This window comes from Trichinella spiralis (genome assembly GCF_000181795.1).
Source record: "Trichinella spiralis strain ISS 195 chromosome Unknown Scfld2, whole genome shotgun sequence".
NCBI classification, from domain to species: Eukaryota; Metazoa; Nematoda; class Enoplea; order Trichinellida; family Trichinellidae; genus Trichinella; species Trichinella spiralis.
The window spans coordinates 11,318,231-11,338,377 of NW_003526941.1; the positions used below are offsets into that span (position 1 = coordinate 11,318,231).

Below are 20,147 nucleotides of genomic sequence, written 5' to 3' on the forward strand. Positions count from 1 at the left end.
TTACAATGAATGATTGTGCGTGAAATCTAATGTTTAATTATAATTTCTGCTTGTGTCCAAAAAAAACATTAGCTATTGTTTTGTTTGTTTGTTTGTTTTTTCTGCATCCGAATGAGATTTCCTAAATTAATATTTAATATGTTCAGAGTTTTTCTTTTCTGAATTAAAATTCTAAAAATTAGCGTGAAAATGCAATAAATACGGCATTTGTGTTTTTCAAAGATCCTGTCTGAAGATTCTCTCTGTTTCCCTTGAGGCTTTGAATTCGACTATTCATGCAGAGGGAAGGAGGGCTGGGGGTTGAGTGTTTAGGCCGCAGACGGATAAATTGTCGCGAATCGATCTTATCATCTTAGGAAAATAATAGAAAGGCGAGGTCATTAAAAAGCGGTGCAATCTAATTGCAAACTGGAAAATGGGATGGAAATAAAAAGTATATGTAAAACAAGCATCAGCGTTCGGGTGTGAATTTTGCAATGTAAAATTTTATTTATCATTTCCTCCTCCTTCTCCTCTTCCTCCTCCTCCTCTCTATTCAGGTAAGCTTTAGATTCACTTACCTGAACGTTGCTCGGATTGTGATTTCGTGGTGAATATTTTTTCTTGGAAAATTGTTTCGTTTGGAAACGAGCAGATGCTGTTTGTTGCTGCGGATGTTTGGCCAGATTCCGAGGCGAGACGTTGGCAAAGTTCGAAGCTCTCGAAGTGGCCGGTCGTCCGGATGGTTTGACAATTTTTACCGCTTTTGCTTCTGCTGCGGAATTGGAGATGTTGCGTTGGAAGGGGCGGGATTTCGTGGACCTCGGCTGCCAGCTGCGACTCAGTGGACCGACGTTGGAACCACCGGATTGGTCGATTAAGTCAAAAATGGCTCCGGATCGTTTTTGAATTGAAAGCGTGGGCGAGGCAGAGGTGGCACGGTCGCGGGGGTTCCAAATCCAGCCGCTTGTGGTCGTTCTTGAAAAGCACGCATCCGTTCTCGACAGGACGGGATTCGGCACCGGATGTTCAGTTCGCACAAGTTCCGAACCACCAAAGTGACGGTATCGGTGATCCGTTTCGGCATTGGCAGGCGGGATAAGGATGAAAAATGAATCGTTGCTACAACGGGGCGGTGGCGTTTCCGCATTCTGGCCCGGCTGCATGGCGAATGCTAACTTGCCAGGGCGGGATGTTTTCCAGGCGAAGGCAGAAATGAATGGGAAAATTTTGATTCTTCCAAATGGCACCAATCCACTGCCGGCGGCCTGTGAATAGGCGGAGCCAGGACGTGGCGCGTCGGTGGTTAAAAATGACAATTAGTTAATCGAACCTATGTATTTGCTTTTCTCAACGACACTGCAGCTTTGATTATGCAAAGAATAAACTGAAAAACCGTAATATTTTTTTTGTTATATATCTATTTCTCATCATGTCACGAGTATTTCTTTTTAATGTTTTTAAATAATTCATTGCGATAACTATTGTGCAGTAGCTTTGTCTGACAGACAGCTTGTTTTTGTCGGCTAACTGAACAGCACTGATCGTAGCAGTTTAGCGTCGAATCGATTGGTAAGTAATGTAATCATCATCATACATAGCCTGCGTAAACCCTCGTCGGTTTATCCTGGTAACCACCGTTTATTCTGCTGATCTACGTATTGATCTTATCTATCTTTAATTTTTTACTTTCAAACATTCTATATTTTAGTTTTGATTATAAAATTATTTATTAAAATTGAAACAAAAATTATTAAATAACTTTTTTTGCTCAGACTTTCAAAAACAAATAGCAAACGTGTGCATTTAAAATGTAACAAATTGGATCGCGTTGTCGCATTATATTTAATTAATTAATGTTTGTGTTTTCGATAAACTTGCCGTTTGATAAAAGGAAGCTTGTTTTAATTAAACTAATTTCATAACGCACATTTACGGATTTTTTTTTCGAAAAAAACATATACTTTTCGTTATATTACTGTCCAAGTGCAGTTGCTGAAAAAAGATGCTTTTGTTTTAAATATGAATTATTGTAATTTTTATTTTTTAATCAAAAATCTTCATTTCAACATTTGAATATATTATTTTGTACAATTACAAATCAATTTGATAAAATCATAAAGTCAGTAATTTAGTTGAAAATTCATTCTTTGCAATTTATTCTATAATTTTTATTCAGTCGAAATTATTATTTGGAAAAATTGTTCCCTATTATTTATATTCATTTTATTTCTGTTTCTGCAACTACAGAATGAAATATTCGATTGTTCAATGTACTTGACTTTCTTTTTTAAATACGGTATTAGAACAGTGTCCATATTAATCTTTTAGCTGTTGCAGAAAACTCGGGCCGGTGGGTGGTTTTGCAGCGAAGAATGAAAAGAGTGGACGAAAAAGGACATCAAAATCGTACTTCAGTGTCAATGAAAGCGGGTGCTTGCTTCAGAATATCCAATCTGCTCTGGTGAATTACCATTGCTTGCGTCGCTTCAGCCGGTTTGCTTCGCTTCGCAAAGAACTGCAGTTTTTGAGCACACTGAAAATCTGTTTTGAAGTAGTTTGTTTAAAAGAAAATTTGTTTGTTTTATTCATTTTTGTCACAACTTTTAGTTCAATTTATTTATATCAGTTGTTTGTTACCAGGGCTTCCTTCTGGTCGTCCTCCGTAACGTTCGTTTAAAGTAGGTTTCTTACAGAAGTGAGTGATCACTGAAATGCTTCAAAATTTTTTATTAGTATCGTACGAAATTTCGATATTTGATGTGTTTGCAGAAAACTGTTGTGTTGAATTAAATATTCTATCTGTATTTGAATAAAGTAAGTTTACGCAGCAAAGTCAAATGACAGTTTCGGGTTGAAGTAAGTTTTACGTGAAATTGGAAATCACGTATTCACTGAAAAAAAACAGAAAAAGCAGAAGTTGCTTTTAATTAAAGTAAGCTTGATGATTGTCTGTCAAAAACAATAAATGGCAATGTGTTGCAATGTTTTTTTGAATTTATTAAATGACTACGGGAGTAAGTTTGTTTTTTCAAAATACAAAGAAATGTGGAATCTTTATTTCTGAAACATCGACATTGTGTTATCACAAGTAAGGGCAATGTCCAATGAATGTCTGCAGTAAATAAGTGTAAATTGTATTATATCAATGATTTGGACTGCTGAAAGATGGCCGCGTATGTGTATATGTATATGTATATGTATATATGTGTGTGTGTGTGTGTGTTTGTTGTGTGCGTATGTGAACAGTTTGTTTGTTGATCAGTAAAATTTAATGAAGTGATTTTGTAGTGCCAATGTCTGGTCTTGTCCGCTTGATCTGCTCAGCAGAGAAGTTTACACTTTTTTTTACCGCGTAGATATTTTTTCTTGGTTGAGTTTTTGAAGCTGAAACACACAGTTTGTTGAAGTAAGTTTGTGCGAGTGAATTTAGAATTTTGAGCATATCAAAGAAGAAGAAATGGTTGAGTAATTTTTAATAGAAGAAAGTGAAGAACTGTAGAGAAGAGGGCAGTATATAGTTGGTTTTGATTCTTAGATTGTTTAATGAATACCCAGTTGAAACAAAGCAACTGCTACTTTGTGCTTCTGACAGCATAAGTGATATTTCAAGTAAGCTTAAGGTTAATTGCGCATTTATCCGATTGCGCTTGTATGTTTAAATTATTACTGCGCTTCATTAGGATGTTTTAGGCATTCGTATGTGTATGTTCAGCTGCTTGTATGTTTTGGTTGAAACTTTTTCAAACCATTGTTGTTGAACTGCGACATTTTCTTAATTTTTTCAAAATCCCAAGTAGGAGCTCAATTCTTATTGTTTGCGTGAAATCTATAATTTTTAATGTCAAGTTTGAGTTGATCAACTTGCAGCGTGGTCGCAGCCGCAAACTTGCGATCCATCCAATCAATGAATGGTTCAAAAGTAAACACTGTCCAGCACTACAGTCATACTAGCAGAAGTAAATCTCTGATTTATTTTCAATTATGCATGTGTAAAAAAAAATTTTTTTATCTATAAAAATTGCACTATTTAGAAATGTGTAAATTCGTTTTTGTAATGAAAATTTAGCGATTTCAGAAAATTATATTCCTATCAACTAAAAACCTTACACAGTGTAATGTGAAACATTAATAAAAGTGTTGTATGGTAAAATAAACGTTAAAATATGCAAATTTTAATTGTGCAAATCAGTTTATTTTCTATTTGGCAAAATGTTTGTTTTTTTTAATTTAATGTATCGTGATGAAGTTAGGGCAATGATGTTTTCAATCTGCTGCAGTTTTCAGTTGTTATAAAGCAGTTACATCAAATTAACTGTTTCAGTGAATATTTATTTATGTAAAATTAGTTCTATAATCAAGTATAATTGGAGCTGTATAGGTTTACATTACGAGCGATTCTGTTTTATAAATTATTAATAAAAGAAAAATAAATGTTTAAAATCTGCAACCGAAGAAGATTATGAAGATTAACATTTTGCAAAGTGATCGAATTAATTTAGTGAAACTCACTAACATTGACATTAATTTTAAAAGGATATGTATGAAGTTTGATGATAAAAGTAATTTTGATTTAACTTCATTCATCATACAGTTGTACTTACTTGTGATATACTGTAAATCACAATTGAAATTGCATTCTGTGAAAAAGTAGACGTTTTTCATATAAAAAACATTTATAATACAGTAATTTATGAAAATCTTAATACATGCATCTGTACGTATGGATGCTGATTTTTGTGCATTTACAGCGTGAAGCAATGCGCCTGTGTTGTTGTGTTAAATTTAATAACAATTATAAATAACTCATGAATGAATGATCGTGATGAACAATAAATTTGTTTATTTTCAATTTAAAAAAACGCCATATTAAATTAATAGTAACGTTGATCATGTAAGCAGTTAACTTTTATATTAGATTATATTCTACAGTAATTTAAAATTGAAATGTTTATAAACTGTACAATATTTCAAATAAATAGTTGAAATGATAATTAATTTATTTCAGAAATAACCACCTTAACGAGTGATTATTTTTATTAGGTTACTGTGCAGGCAACATACAGGATAAAAGAAACCGCGATGATTAGTTAAAAATTTTTTTTTAAATAATTAAACGGCTGTAAAAGTTGATTGAAATGTTCTTTGGCATGCTGTCAAATGTATATGTAAATTATTATGCAGAAATTAGGCAGCAGTTAATAAAGATTAAAACCCAATAAAGGTTTACTATGTTTAATATATGAGGTGGTTTCATTGGCCAAGTGTTTTAAACTTACTTGGCGGGGGATTGTCTGTGATCAAGAAGGCAGGAATCCCAGAGGGAGGCGTATTCATTGCACTACGAATGGCGCTGAACTCTGTGCTGCCCCGAATAGGGGCAGGCAACCGCGTAATTTTTTAGTGTGGGATTGCGTTCGCGCTATCCCGACTTTTATCCATCCCCCATTCCATTATTCCAAATAAACCCCTACTATTGTTTGTTATTAATTTTTTATTGAATTTATTTTTGTAGACTATTCTTTTAAATTATTTTATTTATTTTATTACTATTTAGTTTTTCTACCCATATTGTGCAGATTAAATGGCTTGAATTAGTGTTGTGTTGTTCTAGATAGTGTATACGTTATTTAGCCTTGTTCTAATATATGCGGGAATTTGGTGTTTAATTTTCATCATTATTCTTTTCATTTTGCGACTGATCAAATTGAAGCGCCCACGTGAAGCAGCTGCATCCATCTGATAACAGTGATGTAATACCATCTGTCTGAGAATTTCAGTCTTGCCCTTTGTCGCGCTTTGCATAGCAGCACAGCGATAACTTCTCCTCCTTGAATTGACCGTGCTCTTTATTGACCGGTTAAACAACAGTGCAGATTTATTTCGCAATTTAAAATATGTGGCACGACTTTGGCGTACAGTATTCCTATGGTGTTCAGGTACCATATCAGTTATCGATTCATTAAGGTGTTAATTTAGTGCACTGTAGGTCTTCAATTTCAAATAAAGTAATGTGTTGTTGCTATTTTTTCATTTTTAAGCATTTATTCATAACACACAATGTTGGTTTTGGGCACTTTGCAACGTCTGTTGTTTCCACAATAATTAAAGCATAAAGCTTAAGAGAATTTACCGAAACAGTTTTGTCGTTGTTCAATTGAATTTTTCAAAATACTCGGAAATGATGTGTTAGAATAAACGTATTAAACAAATTGCAATCAGAAAATCTGCAACAACGACAACAACAACAACAACAAGAATTATGATTATAATAGGTAAACATTTATTTCATACTTTATTGGTTTTAATTTTGCATGTTTTACAACATGACAACGTGTTTACTGTAATTGCAAAAATGGCTTTTTATGTAATAGTATTTTTCAAATGGTGTAATTTTTGCATTTTATATGTTTACTTCAAAGTTTTTTATGCTTGTTATTGAATTTTTAATGATAAATAATTGCAATCTGTTGATGTTGAAAATTTAAGTACTTAATTTTCAAAAAAGTGGAAAATCCATTTTATGTAACCTACTTGCCATTAGCACAGTATGCTGCCGTTTTAGTCTGTTTCTGCGGTTGATTTTATTTTCTTTGCGCTTCGCTTTATTTTTCAACGTTATTTTTACGAGCATGTGCTTTACGTGAATTGTTTTGAAATTTTAGATTTTTAACGAAGCTCGTGTTAGCTTTGCCACCGTTTTTTTCCTGGCCTGCAACTTTGCCTATGTTATTGAGCATTCGGTACGCGCCGTCGGTGTGCCTAAATTTCCAGCCTTGCTTTTCTTGCTTTTCTGAACTATATTCTAATTATTGAAGCATATGACGGAATATAAGCTGGTTGTTGTCGGAGGTAAAACTCAAATCAAACTTTTACGTTATTTTATTTTGTTTTTTTTTTCAGACGGCGGCGTTGGTAAAAGCGCTCTTACAATACAGCTAATACAAAATCAGTAAGCGTTGTTTATTTTTTTTCATTTTTGAAGTTTTATTAGTTGTTGTTAGTGAAGCGATGATGTATTGCAATCGGTTCGGTTACTGTACTGTATGGGGGAAGTCGTTTATTTATTTTGTTTTCTCTGCTAACTCTCTTTGGCATCAGCGATGATGTTTTTATTCTGGTTGAATTTAAGAAAGCTAATGCGCCGATTATCCAATTCAGTGCCAGTTTTCCCTTGTGAAATGAACTACTTTTTCAGTGCAAATCAATTTTGCTAAAATCATTCTGTCGAACCGTGCAAAGCATTGCCGCTTCATTGATCGTTTTGCCCTGCGAGTTTTTCAAATGTGTATGTAGCTTTTGAACTAGCTTTGTTGACCTTGTTTGCTTGACGTTTTTCCTTTTCGATTATAAATTATTTCGACACTGGCATTTGCATCGGTTTATCATGAAATCTGTGAATGCACAGTGTTTGTTGATCATTATGTTGTAATTTCAATTACCTCTAGAATGGCATAAATCGATTCGAAGCTTTTGAAGTGAATGTTAAACTGTTTGCTAATTATACGCGTCCGTCCGTCATGTGCCAATTCTATCAGGAAATCAAAATGTTTAAATATTTTTTTGGTAGAGTGTTGTGCGTTGGTAAATTTGGCAAATGCATTTCTGATGTATTATTTTAATCGTCTATCTGCATGTTTGTCTGTGGGTGAAAAGTATATTTATTGATTGCATGTTAATGCGTATGTACATCATAAACTGGACTATTGTTGTACATAAGTTTTATTCCACTCACCTCAGCTTTACTTCATCATTGATCTGCTCAGATTGGGGAATATAGTTTTTCAGATCTAAATCAGTATTTTAGTATTATTTTTCAGGCTGGAAAAAGTATTCATTTTCAAAGTTTCTATTGATGTTGAATAATTTTTGAAAAAGATTCTCCACTTCTTTATTTTCTCAAAACAGTCTATTGCTCTTTCCATTGTATTTTTTACCTCGTTGTCCGTATCGATCTCATTAGAACACTGGAGTAGTTTGATAAATTAAAGTTTCCACGAAACAATGTAAATTGATTCAACGAAAGACATGGAAATTTGAGCTTCTGGTAATCAGTAGTTTACAGTAAGTTTGAAAAGTAACTGCAAATGCAGCGATAAAGAGCGTGTTCTCAGTTTCAGTTGCTGTTTTTTTTAATTGAAATTGATTTGTTGTTAATTTTTTAATAGAAAAATTTTAGCCCAGTTATCTTCAGTATTTGAAATGTTTTGTGTTTTTTAGTTTTGTTGAAGAGTACGATCCAACAATAGGTGAGCAGCTTTTTTTTTCTCGACATGTTTTTCTCAACAGTTTTGAAATTTAGAGGACAGCTATCGTAAGCAAGTAGTAATCGATGGAGAAACTTGCCTCTTGGATATTTTGGACACAGCTGGTCAAGAAGAATATAGGTATTAATTTTTTTTTCTTTGTATTTGATTCGTGAAATCGAAGATGATGAAAAGCTTTTTGCAAGTGAAAAGTTCATATAATCAATCATATATGTTTGTTCCTTTTCGTTTAGCGCCATGAGAGATCAGTATATGCGCACTGGTGAAGGCTTTCTGCTTGTATTTGCAGTCAACGAATCGAAATCTTTCGAAAACATTGGCTCGTACAGAGAACAGGTAAGGTATACAGTATTTGTGATGTTCAAGTCATTTTGAGAAATATTCGTGTACAACATCTATGATGGAATGTTTTCTTATTTATTTCTCTGTTGTTTACGTTCTTTTATTTAGATCAAGCGTGTTAAAGATTCTGAAGAAGTACCGATGGTTTGTAAGTTGATTTTTTAAATCAATTCTCTTTTATTGGTTTGAAACTTTGAAATTTGTTTTCACTAAATTGTAAATTTGAATAATGCTTGATAAGCGATTGTAATTTCTAGTAGTGGGGAATAAATGTGACCTTCCTCAGCGAGCTGTTGATATGCGGGTTGTTCAAGAAACTGCCAAATCTTATGGAATACCTTTTATTGAAACTTCCGCTAAAACGCGCATGGGCGTGGACGATGCATTTTACACCCTTGTTCGTGAGATAAGGAAATACGTATGTGTTTATTTATTTATTTATTGTCGAACTGTGCCCATTTTTTATTGTTGGGTGATTTTTGTCAAACAGAAAGAAAAGGTGGCAAAAGATAATAAAAAGCGAAAATCACGCAAAGCAAAAGACAAAGTTGGCCATCGCAGCAAATGCGTGATTTTGTAGACGCCGGTAATTGGCCAGTATTGAATATAGTTCGTGCGGTGTTTAATAATTAATAATGCGAATTTCTGTTCTCGAAAAATGAACCACTAGATGATTTTACATACTTGTAGTATTTTTATGGGGATCGTCTTTGCGAGCATGCTGCTGCTCGGCCACTTCTGCATTCCCATAAAATGCATCTCATTAGTTTGGTTGATTCGCGTATGCAAAATTAGAAATCACTGTCGAACCGCGCGTCGGATTTACCAATTATGCCAATCTCCTCGTCTTTTTGCATTTGTTTTGTCATATTATTCTTTCTATGCTATTTTTTTCTTCTTTTTATCTCTTTTGCTTTTTCTCTTACTTATTCTCTGTTTTTCTCGAAATACGTCGTCGTCGTCGTCGTCGTCGTCGTCTTACGCTCTTCACCTTTATCTTGTTTAAACTTTTGTTGTACAATTTGTTTTTACCCGCTGCTGTTTTTACAGTATGCTCAAATTTGATTTTTTTTCTCTGTTTTTAAAAATTTATTCATTTGACAATTTGTGTTTTCTCAGCATTCGGTCAGAGGCGTATTTGTGATGGCGCCTTGGCGTTTTTTTGTGTTGTCTTCTATCAGCGAGATATATTTGTATTTTGATGGACTTTTTGCATTTCTACGCATAATACAAACCAAACAGACACGCACACACAGACACGTACAGCAGTGAAAAAGTATGAATGGATTAATTTTTTTTGATAACATAGAAGTTTTGTATTATAATAACAGAAGCACATTTATCACGTTAATAATATGTGTCGCATGTTGAATTTTTACAGTGAAGTGGGCACAGCAAGTAAATCAGTATGAGCTCGAATGTTGACAATGAAATAAACAATCATTTTGGTTTTCTGTTGTGTGATTCTTCAACGTAGATGCTCAACGTAGCTTGTATTTTTCACATTTCAAAAAAAGCATTGAAATGATATGCTATACAAAATATAAACCTCTGGCTGGTGTGAATTTCTTCTGGTTGCCTACTTTTGGTCTCTTATTTCAGTTCGTTGTTAATTATATTTTATTCTTTTGTAGCAACAGCAGCAGCTGTGAATAATTGGAAATTTAATTATGCATATCCGTATGGTGAACATTGAATCTGCTTTTGAAATTGGATTGTTTTCATACTTTATTACTTCAATTTCAGATTGATGTATTTTTTTCTTTTTGATTTTAATGGGCGCTTTGCTTGAAGCTGTGAAAAGCTTTCATCTCTGAGTTGATGCAAGTCACTACTACTATTCACACTTGTTAATGGTATTATTGCTTATTGTAATTGCAATCTTTTCAACCTCTCAGCGATCATTTGTTATTCTTTTATTCTAATGAAAAATGAATCCTTTTTTTCATTAAAACGATTGAGTTAGAAAAATAATTAGGCTGTAATGAAGCGCGTGGTAAATTGTTATATCCTGAAAACTTATATGCTGTTTTCTTCCGTTTCTTTTTTGTACACTTGTAGCTGCTTATTATTAATTTGCTTTAATTGTACATGAAAATCGATGCCGATGTTTCTAGAAGTATACTTTTTAGAATTTTTTTTCTTTTTGTCAGTAATACGATTGAAAGGAAAAGTTTTTGCATTTATTATGAGCTTTGTAAAGAAAAAGCACCATAATGATTGCATTAGTTTTTAATAACATTTTAAGCTAAATTTAAGTCATTTTTCCAGATTGTAATTCAGTTTGAAATTTTTTCACAGCTTTGTACTTGTTCTGTTATTTATTGCTTCATATGAAAAGATTGGCTAGGCATCAAAAAATATCCATTCTTATATATATATATACTTTGAACTGTGCATAATCAATTTGAATATTCTTGCTGATTTACGCAAATTATTTTTAAATTATTTGAATAATTTTTTAACGATTCAATAAGTAAGACGATAAATTTATATTCATTCAGAAATTGGTCTTATTTTTTTCTCTTTTAAAAGCGTTTCACGGATGTTTTCATAATAACCTAAAATAAAATTATTTCATTGAGAATAAAATTGAAAAGCAAGTACATTTTTGTATTGTTTCATACTGTTGTTGTTGTGGTTGTTTTTTAATTCAAAATTGTAAAATGGTACTTACTGTTTTCACTTCACAGTATTCTTTGACTCCTTCCCATCCACTAAAGTTAAGCAATGATAATTGTTCAGCAAAGAAAGGAAATTGACAAGCCTACTGTTCTCTTCCAATTCCTGATTCCTTGTATCCGCCAAACGGCATCTGAGGGCATACTACGTGATGGCAGTTGACCCTGAATTTGAAAAATGAATGTTGGCAATGATGGTTTTGATGAAAGTTATGCATTTCTGTTACCAGGCTGTTCCAGCTTGTACCGCATTAATGAATTTGATTGCGTTGTCAAAATTTTTGGTAAAAATCGACGCAGCCAATCCGTAATTTGTATTATTTGCTCTTTCGATAACCTTAAAAATCAGTTTGGATTTGTATTCGACGTTGAATAGATTGTAAAGCAGACTGTTTGGGTTGTTTGCAATATATATTCACCTCATCCAGAGTTTTGAATTTCATTATTTGTTGCACCGGACCGAAAATTTCCTCCTTTGCAATGCGCATATTGTCAGTGACGTCGGCAAATACGGTAGGTTGAATGTAATATCCAGGACCGACAATCGCTTCTCCTCCACAGAGAAGTTTTGCACCTTCTCGTTTTCCACTCTCGATCAGCTGCAAGATGTGATGAAATGCTTTGGAATCTACCTGCAACAAAATGATGATGATGAACTTTGAGAAGATGATGCAAATTAAATTGACATTAAGAATGAATTTTTGTAAAAAGGAAAATCCAATTTTACCTGTGGTCCGTGTTCCACTTCGGGATCGAATGGGTCTCCAATAATTTTCCGCTTAGCAAATTCGACCGCTTTTTCGACAAATTCATTATAAATTTCTTCTTGCACGTAGCATCTTGAAGCAGCGGTGCAACACTGGCCCATGTTGTGGAACAATCCAAAATGGCACATTTTGGCAGCAAAATCCACTAAAAACATGTTTCCCACTTTATTATATATATATATGTACTTGCAAAATTAAGCTTATTGTTAGTGTGTGTGTGTGTGTGTGTCTGTGTGTGTTTGTATGCATGCATGTAGTATGTATGGTGAATTTGAAAATTCAGTTGTGCAAAATTTTGATGTGACACGTAAAATGGCTTACCATCCGCATCAGCGAAAACAATGCATGGACTCTTTCCGCCCAGAAGGAGGGTGGTTCTTTTTAAATTTGATGTGGCCGCAGCTTCCATGATCAATTTGCCAATTTTGGTGCTTCCTGTGAAACTTATTTTGTCGACATTCATGTGATGTGCAAGCGCAGCTCCGGCTTTAGGACCAAATCCAGGTACAACATTGATCACACCAGGTGGCAGTCCAGCCTGTTCGAAAGTAAAATGTTAATTTCTTACTATTCACAGTTACTGGCTTTTTGATTCAGTGATTTTGCTGTTTCTTCAATATATTTTATGCAGTTTTATGTTCAATAAATCTTGTTTAAATTCGATTATTCCAGATGAAAAGTTGCAGTTAAATAGCGATTACCTCTGCCACCAATGAGGCGAAATGCAATGCTGAAAGTGGCGTTTGTTCTGCAGGTTTTATCACCAGTGTGCAGCCGGCACATAAAGCAGGTCCAACTTTCCAGCATAGCAGAGTTAATGGAAAGTTCCACTAATAGAAATTTTAAACAGTTGGTTGGACTAAGACTTGGATCGACCAATATAAGTAAGACATACTGGCAAAATAATGGCGCAAACTCCGACTGGTTCTAGACGAGTGAATGCGAAATAGTCGTCATCAATAGGGACCGTTTGTCCGCACAGTTTATCCGCATAGCCACCGAAGTAGCGTAAAAATTTCGCTCCAGAAAAGATATCATTGACGGCATCTTTGAATGGCTTACCCACATCCAGTGTGTCGAGTGTCTGAAGTAATTTTTGTTATTTCAATTTTTTGGACACTGTCCGCAAACTGACCGCCAAAATGGCCACGTCTCGTTCGATCAGGTCAGCCAATGTGAATAAATATTTTCCACGTTCTGATGCGTTCATCCGACGCCAAATGCCATCCTTGTGAAAAGCACGGCGTGCAGCTTCAACAGCTTTGTCTATATCTGGCTTCTCTGCTGCCTTTGTGAAAAAACGGTCAAAAGCATTAATTTTCAAACTTAGTCATCATACTGTAGTCGTTAATTTTTACTTGAATGTCAGCAACTTTTTTTCCATTCGATGGATTGATATCAGCGAAAGTATTGCCTTTTGTAGAATTGCTGAATTGGTTATTTATGAAAATCTCAAAAACAAGCACCGACATTAGAGACAGTTTTTCACAGTTCTATTTTAACTTAAGTAAGAAAAATTTACATCTAGAACATTAATATTATTTTTTTACTTTTAGTTAATTGTTACAGTCACAAATTCAATAGTCTTCTTACTTTTGTATATTTAATTTCTATGTTTTTCAGTGGTTTCACTTCGTTCATCTAAAAAAATATAATTAACAAATGTATAATACTTATTTTGCTTTTAGTTGTTTTTCGTTTCTCGTCAACATGAAATTGTGTAAATATGTTCGATTGATGTATGAACGGAGAAATTGCTTTACCACTTCACAAACATATATATATATATATATATATTCGTTGTGAAGTAATGAAATTACCAAAAATTAAATAGTATTTATAGTAAAATTGTAACATTTCAGTTTAGATAAGAATGATATAATTGTTTATAAAAATTCTAATTATAAAATGATGTCATTAAAAAAAACAAATGCAAAATAGTAAAATAATGCGACATTTCTAATAAGCATTTGTTACTTGGTTTGAAAAATGCCAACTTAGCTGTTTGTACGATAACCAAGGCATATTTATTGTTTGGTTTATTATTTTCCTTTTTTTATGACATTAAGTGACATTAGAAAATCAGAGTTATCCATTTTTGTTTAAATGTATGTTGAATATCAAGTAAGTAATACACATTGTATAACATTTTAAAGGTGTTGGTAATTACACTGCAATTTTTAGATTGTGCTGTTGTTCAACAGTTGAACTCAACTCAGCTCTCACACGTTCAGCTTAAACTTAAAATGGACACTCATTTGCAACCACTAAATAGATAGACAGATCTTTATTCAACGAGAACTAAACAAAACACTACGACCACGTTGGAAACTACCGTAAACCAAACTCAAGCAAAAATTTGTAATCGCTTCCAGTACTTTTTATTTTTGAAAAATTTGATTTTGAATTTTTTTTCATCTCTGCAATATTTCAAACAAAATTTGCTCGCGTTTCAGTGAAAACTATGACTATATCATCAGTGAATATAATTATTACAGGATGAATATTTTTAATCAAGCATGACCTCATGTTTTGGAAAATTGTTTTGATCCATATCAACTCAACGCAGTTATTATACCGAAAAGACTATTGTTTATCCAAAAATTTCCATTGCCAGTAAATACATTAATGCATATGGTGATATTCAAAACAGTTATGCTGATCAACGAAGATAAATCGAAATATTATTAAGAACAATACTTTGCAAAACGTTGTAAGAACTTCAAACACATGTTTATTGGATCGAACGAAATAAGCTACTTAATAAAATTTACACGCTACTACGAAATGAAAATGAGATGGTAATTCAAACTCAGGTAATGTATTTTGTTCTTTGCATAATTTGCATACTACTCCTTCACTGATTTTAAGTTTCATGATCCAGTATCAGTCATTCTGTGAGTGTATCATTATCACAGAACCTGCTCAACTTCCAATTCTGTTTGTCAATTGCCATCTATGACAGAAAGTTATGCTACGTATCTATAATTTCATAACTTTTAACAGACCCACTGTCCTCTCTATATACATTAAATTCATTTCAAATGACCATCATTAGTTTAATATGTCACTCAGTTTGAAATGTTTTATCAAATCATTACTTTTTCTCTCATTTTACAACAAGATAGTATTTAATATAAAATGAGTATGCATTCCATTTCTTACATTGTTTTAAGTATTTAAATTATACTTCGTAATAGAGATGACATGAGAGTCTCCGTAATGGGAATTGTTTATATGTTTGGCAAAGCTAAAATTAAATTTTCTCCTCAACCAAAATGCATTAGTTAAGTAAATAAAGCGCAATGAAAAATATACAGTAGCCATATTTATCAGCAGAAACGAATGAAATAAAAATTTGCATGTTAAGTCGTTTGCTTTATTGACATATTGGCATAATTTTAGTTTGGGGCCGTCCGTGTATGAGAGCAGTGCGTTTTGATTGGAAAATTAACTGAAGACCAATATCAAATGCCAAACACTAAATTTGCTTTTTATTCATTGTTATTCTTTGGAATAATTTCTGAAAAATAATTTTTCAATCTACATCCAAAGACAATGAACATTAACGATGAGAAGATGACGCATTTAGCAGTAAGTGGCAGTTTTATCATTTTTAAGTTTTAATCATTTAACACAATGCAATTGAGAATCGATATTTAGCGTACTTTCTCAACATATTGTATGAAGAATTCTCAAAATCAGATAATAGGTGACATAATAAACGCCAAATTTCCGTACAATTAAGATTCATTAAATGCACCTTGTGCGCATTGTTTATCTATCTTTAAAATATAGTCTTTCGAAAATCACCTTGCAGTAGCTAACATGCACTTTCAATTGAGCATAATCAAGCTTTTGCTCGGAAATGGTTCACTTAAAATTAGCTTCATTTGAACCATTTGCTTTAATGGCTTAAGAAAATTTTCATTTTGTTTTGTTATGGCGTTTTTTGTCAGATACTTTATATTTTGACTGAATTTTAAATGTAAGGGTCATTTTTAAATTTTCAAATAGTCCTTTCCTTATTGATAGAATTTAGCAGTGCATTTCTTCTGCTCATATTATGGCTTAGGTTAGACTTTATATTTAGCCAAAAGTTCTAACACAATGAAAATCGGTTTCTAACGCTGCATTATGCAAATAAGGATCGCAATAACGCTGCCTTATCATCAGTAAGGGTGCGTTTGTTTGTTTAATTTACGTAGCAATTGGTAGCTTCGTTGAACGTTCTCTGAGTTCATTACGGGCGTTAAGTAGCTGCTGAAGTCGGTTTCAGAATTATTGACAAGTATTCCATTTTTTTGCTTTTTATTTTTTTAAAACTTTGTATACTCATTTTCTGAACAATTATTTTTTAATTAGAAAGTAGTTAATTATTATATTTGTTATAACTCTGTTTTGTGCTGAAGTGAGAACACTTTTGATTTAATATCATTATTGCAGGTTTAATGAATGGAGCAAAGAAAATGCGAAATCACCGACGACACGACGCAGATCACGGACGGAACGAAGCAGAACAAGAGAAGACAAAGTTCCTGGGACCCCAATTCTGTAGGTCTGGGATTGGGATACTTCGAAAGGGTGAAGTTATCCCAAAGTTGTCATTAAGTTAACGATCAACCTACATGGCTGAGTTTTGAATTAATGCAGTACTTGGTCTTTCACGCAACAAAATTTATGTATGCAACTGCTTTCATGTGTCGAAATAATTTTTGATTTTTGCTTATTTTGTAAGCCCCATTTACGTAAGACACTATTTTATACTTTTTATCTTCACTTATTATTATAATCTTTGGTGTTGGCTCATTACATTGTTATTATACGTTTTCAAGGCATACATGCATTTCTAGGTCAGCAGAATAACTTTATGCAAATATGATGGTAAGCACTGCCGTTGGCATACTATTACGTGCACTTTGTGCTATTCAAATTCCGTAGCAATGTTCCTTATATAAATTTCTGTTTATTGAGAGAACTGCATTATAGTATAAATGTTCGCTGCTGAAGGGCGGTCTAATTACTTACTGCATTGCGTTATTTGGTCATTTCGATGCTTCACTGCAACAATTACGTTGTGATTGTTAGACTAAAAATATGAAGAAACCACGAACATCAGTTACAAAATGTATGACTCTACGTTTGCTTTATACGTCATTTCTGACAGGTCTGCTGACAGGTATGAATTTTCATGTATTTGCTATTTTTTATACAATATTTCCTTTCATTCTCTTGGCACACTGCACTAAACATACGCGCTTTTTAAGCTTTTCGTAGTAGATTTTAGTTTTTTTTGAATGGAAACTAGCGCGATGTTCTTCAGTAATGATGTTCAATTAATATTCGAGACTTTATTACGGCCAAGACAATATATAATAGTACTAATGGTATATTTTGCTATAATTTTCAATAGTCCTTACAAATCCATTTGTAAAGTAGTACTCTGACATAGCAGTTGAAGCCCTCCCGCATTATCTGTACTGTCCACTGTAATGTTTATTGCTAAGGTAACATACTTGCCCAATTGTTTAAAGGAAATATCGTGTGCAGTCGCACAATCGCACCCCTAAATGCTTTTCACTGCTCAAATCGTGCACAAGATTGTTTCAGCATGACATAGGAAAGCTGCTAATAGCTAGAGAACACACTTTTATACTACCACCTTTGATACTTTAAGAATGGCAGTAACGTACCCTTTATTTTTGAAATGACTCCTTAAAGTTTCTATTATGTCATTGTACCACCAATACCACTGACTTATACAGATGCACCTATTTTAATGTCATTGAGAAAATAACTCAATGCCAATCAGTGTTGTCAGTATTGATAAATGAAGCAACCCCTGAATATTATACGTGAAGATTGAGTGGAAGAACGCATATGACGACTTCCACCTCCTCCATCCTTCAACTTCTCCCTCATTCCTTCCTGCTATGCTGTCCCGCCCTCCTTTCCTTTCTAATGATCCCCATCATTGAGCTCGTAATAATACTAAGCTGAACAGAGATCGCATTAAACAGAAAATTCTGTCCAACCCCTATTTCGAGCTGAATGAACCGCACTTAGCTGTTTTCATCTCATATAAATCTAATTCCTCATAATTGTTAGCGACTAGCAATATACCCAAATCCAGGCTACTCGTTATTCTTTTGTTTTATTCTTTTCATGAAATGCAATACAGAATTGTCACCCGCATAAGTTTCTTGAATTCATTGCAAATCTTTGAGTAACTTAATTTCTGCAGGTAGGTTTATCTCATTGTATGAAGCGCGCTGATGCAGTGCTCAACCAAGTTTGCAGTCTTACTATAAATCATCATAAGGTGTAAACAAAAGTTTAGTTAAATCAAAATTTTAATGATACATAAGCTGTCAAGTGGCATGCATACCCACTGGTGCAGCCGCTTACCATCATGATGTCTACGCTGCGCACTTGTTAAATTCTGTGCTGAGATAAATTGTATATTATAAAATTTCTGTCGCAGTTATTATCATAAAATTTCATGACAGCTGTTTAATTTTCCATAAATCTGAAAACGTATTTTATTTTTGAAACTATTTTCAGTGGAAGCTATTTTTTTATTATCCATATAATTTTGATTAGATGAAAAACATTGATAAAATATAAATTATTGAATCACCTTGTACTTTCAAGCAACTAAATTACACAACATGCATAAATACGCAGTGATAGCATTTCCGTTTATTTTTAGTAATCTGCGATGCTTCAGGTTAATAATATTTCCTTTTAGGTAATTTTAGGGAAAACAATTTGCATAACAATGCCATATTACGTAGTAATATGAAGTGTGTAAATAGAAACGTAATAAATTTCATCACCTCGTTTCATAATGTTGCTGATATTGTTCATTTTACTGCGCTATTACTGATGGAAAATTGAGTTGCTCTTCGTGAAGCAAAGTAAATAGTCATTTGCATAATTTATTTATTATACAATTGACCAAGCACATCGATATTATTAGGTTATGCAGTTCACTGCAATGCTATCAAACTAGCACGTGGTCAACTATAATTCCGCTCTTCAACACCATTCATGAATAACTGGTAAGTTGGATTTGATATTTTGGTGGTGGCATGCTATGCATGTTACTTTACTTATATGGTGAATGGAAACTGACGGGTTTCTTTTCTATTGTTGTTATTGCTAACTTTCAGGTACATCACATGCTGAAGAAGAAGAAATTGATATTTTTTGTTTTTTATTTTGAGATGTAATTTACTTTCAGAGTGGACATTTTTTTATATTCATATCAATGAATATGAATCTATCAGATTCAATAAACTAACTGTATATGGTAACTATGCATCATTGTAATTTTTCACTCCTGTTTGTTTGTAATTATGTTTATTTCCGTGTAGGTTAGCCCCACCATCAGCACCAATGTCTGTATTTTCTTTGTTCTTTGTTTTTTATTTTGTGATATAAATTACTTTCAGAATTGACATTATTTTATGTGGTGAATGTGAAACAACCAGATTCTGAAGACTAACTAAATATGGTAACTATGCTAACTATGTGACTATGTATGATAAATGTAACTTTTTAGATGTAGGTGTATATTTACTACAATGCATTATCTGGAAAGATTGAAGACAAAAAGTATTCTGTTTATATTTTAATTTTATTCTGTTTATATTCTGCTTTCAAAAATATTCTGTTTTCAGAAATTTCGTAATCTAATGTTTTATTTCTTTGTGTTATTTATTACTTTTTTTAGTTTAACAATCGTTCTGTATCTACCATTTTCACTTATGTGCCTCTACGGTTCTCACTTTTGGTTTACTTCATCTTCCGAGTAAGAATGAATTTGATGCAGTATATTATAGCAATGGGTTATGTAAATGCAGTGGAACTTTCAGTGATGTTTGTTATACTTCTTGTTTGTGCACTGTGGGAGGAAACCCAAACTACCATTAGGGAAGGATATGTATGCATGAAAAAAATCATTAATTGAGTTTGTCTATTATTCTACAATCTGTTACTATTATTAATGATTTTCAGTTCTACTTATATGTGATACTGTATACTGCTTGTTATCGAATTTAACAGAGGGCGTTATCATAATCGAAGCATTTTCTAATTCCTGTCGC

The 20,147-nt window shown here is 33.1% G+C and overlaps 5 protein-coding genes across 5 annotated transcripts; 2 read left to right on the plus strand and 3 right to left on the minus strand.

Moving 5' to 3' along the window:
• The first annotated feature begins 634 nt into the window (after positions 1 to 634).
• Tsp_07911 (hypothetical protein) lies at positions 635 to 1,081 on the plus strand. The gene is given in 3 exon segments (XM_003381330.1): positions 635 to 689; positions 707 to 880; positions 897 to 1,081. The coding sequence occupies 3 exon segments, from the start codon at positions 635 to 637 to the stop codon at positions 1,079 to 1,081; spliced, it is 414 nt and encodes a 137-aa protein (XP_003381378.1).
• A 2,169-nt stretch (positions 1,082 to 3,250) lies between these two features.
• On the minus strand, positions 3,251 to 5,316 carry Tsp_07910 (hypothetical protein). Its single transcript, XM_003381331.1, has 3 exons — positions 5,259 to 5,316; positions 4,584 to 4,745; positions 3,251 to 3,366 (listed from the first exon to the last, which is right to left on the minus strand). The coding sequence occupies exons 1-3, from the start codon at positions 5,314 to 5,316 to the stop codon at positions 3,251 to 3,253; spliced, it is 336 nt and encodes a 111-aa protein (XP_003381379.1).
• Positions 5,317 to 5,589: 273 nt separating this feature from the next.
• On the minus strand, positions 5,590 to 5,925 carry Tsp_07909 (putative 30S ribosomal protein S20). Its single transcript, XM_003381332.1, has one exon. It carries the CDS (start codon positions 5,923 to 5,925, stop codon positions 5,590 to 5,592), a length of 336 nt encoding a protein of 111 aa, XP_003381380.1.
• An 875-nt stretch (positions 5,926 to 6,800) lies between these two features.
• On the plus strand, positions 6,801 to 9,168 carry Tsp_07908 (Ras protein let-60). Its single transcript, XM_003381333.1, has 7 exons — positions 6,801 to 6,831; positions 6,883 to 6,931; positions 8,200 to 8,228; positions 8,282 to 8,366; positions 8,480 to 8,582; positions 8,697 to 8,736; positions 8,846 to 9,168. The coding sequence occupies exons 1-7, from the start codon at positions 6,801 to 6,803 to the stop codon at positions 9,166 to 9,168; spliced, it is 660 nt and encodes a 219-aa protein (XP_003381381.1).
• A 2,187-nt stretch (positions 9,169 to 11,355) lies between these two features.
• On the minus strand, positions 11,356 to 13,508 carry Tsp_07907 (retinal dehydrogenase 2). The gene is made up of 9 exons (XM_003381334.1): positions 13,395 to 13,508; positions 13,172 to 13,324; positions 12,932 to 13,120; positions 12,738 to 12,866; positions 12,358 to 12,574; positions 11,997 to 12,181; positions 11,689 to 11,901; positions 11,497 to 11,606; positions 11,356 to 11,434 (listed from the first exon to the last, which is right to left on the minus strand). Exons 1-9 carry the CDS (start codon positions 13,506 to 13,508, stop codon positions 11,356 to 11,358), a joined length of 1,389 nt encoding a protein of 462 aa, XP_003381382.1.
• Between the last annotated feature and the right edge of the window lie 6,639 nt (positions 13,509 to 20,147).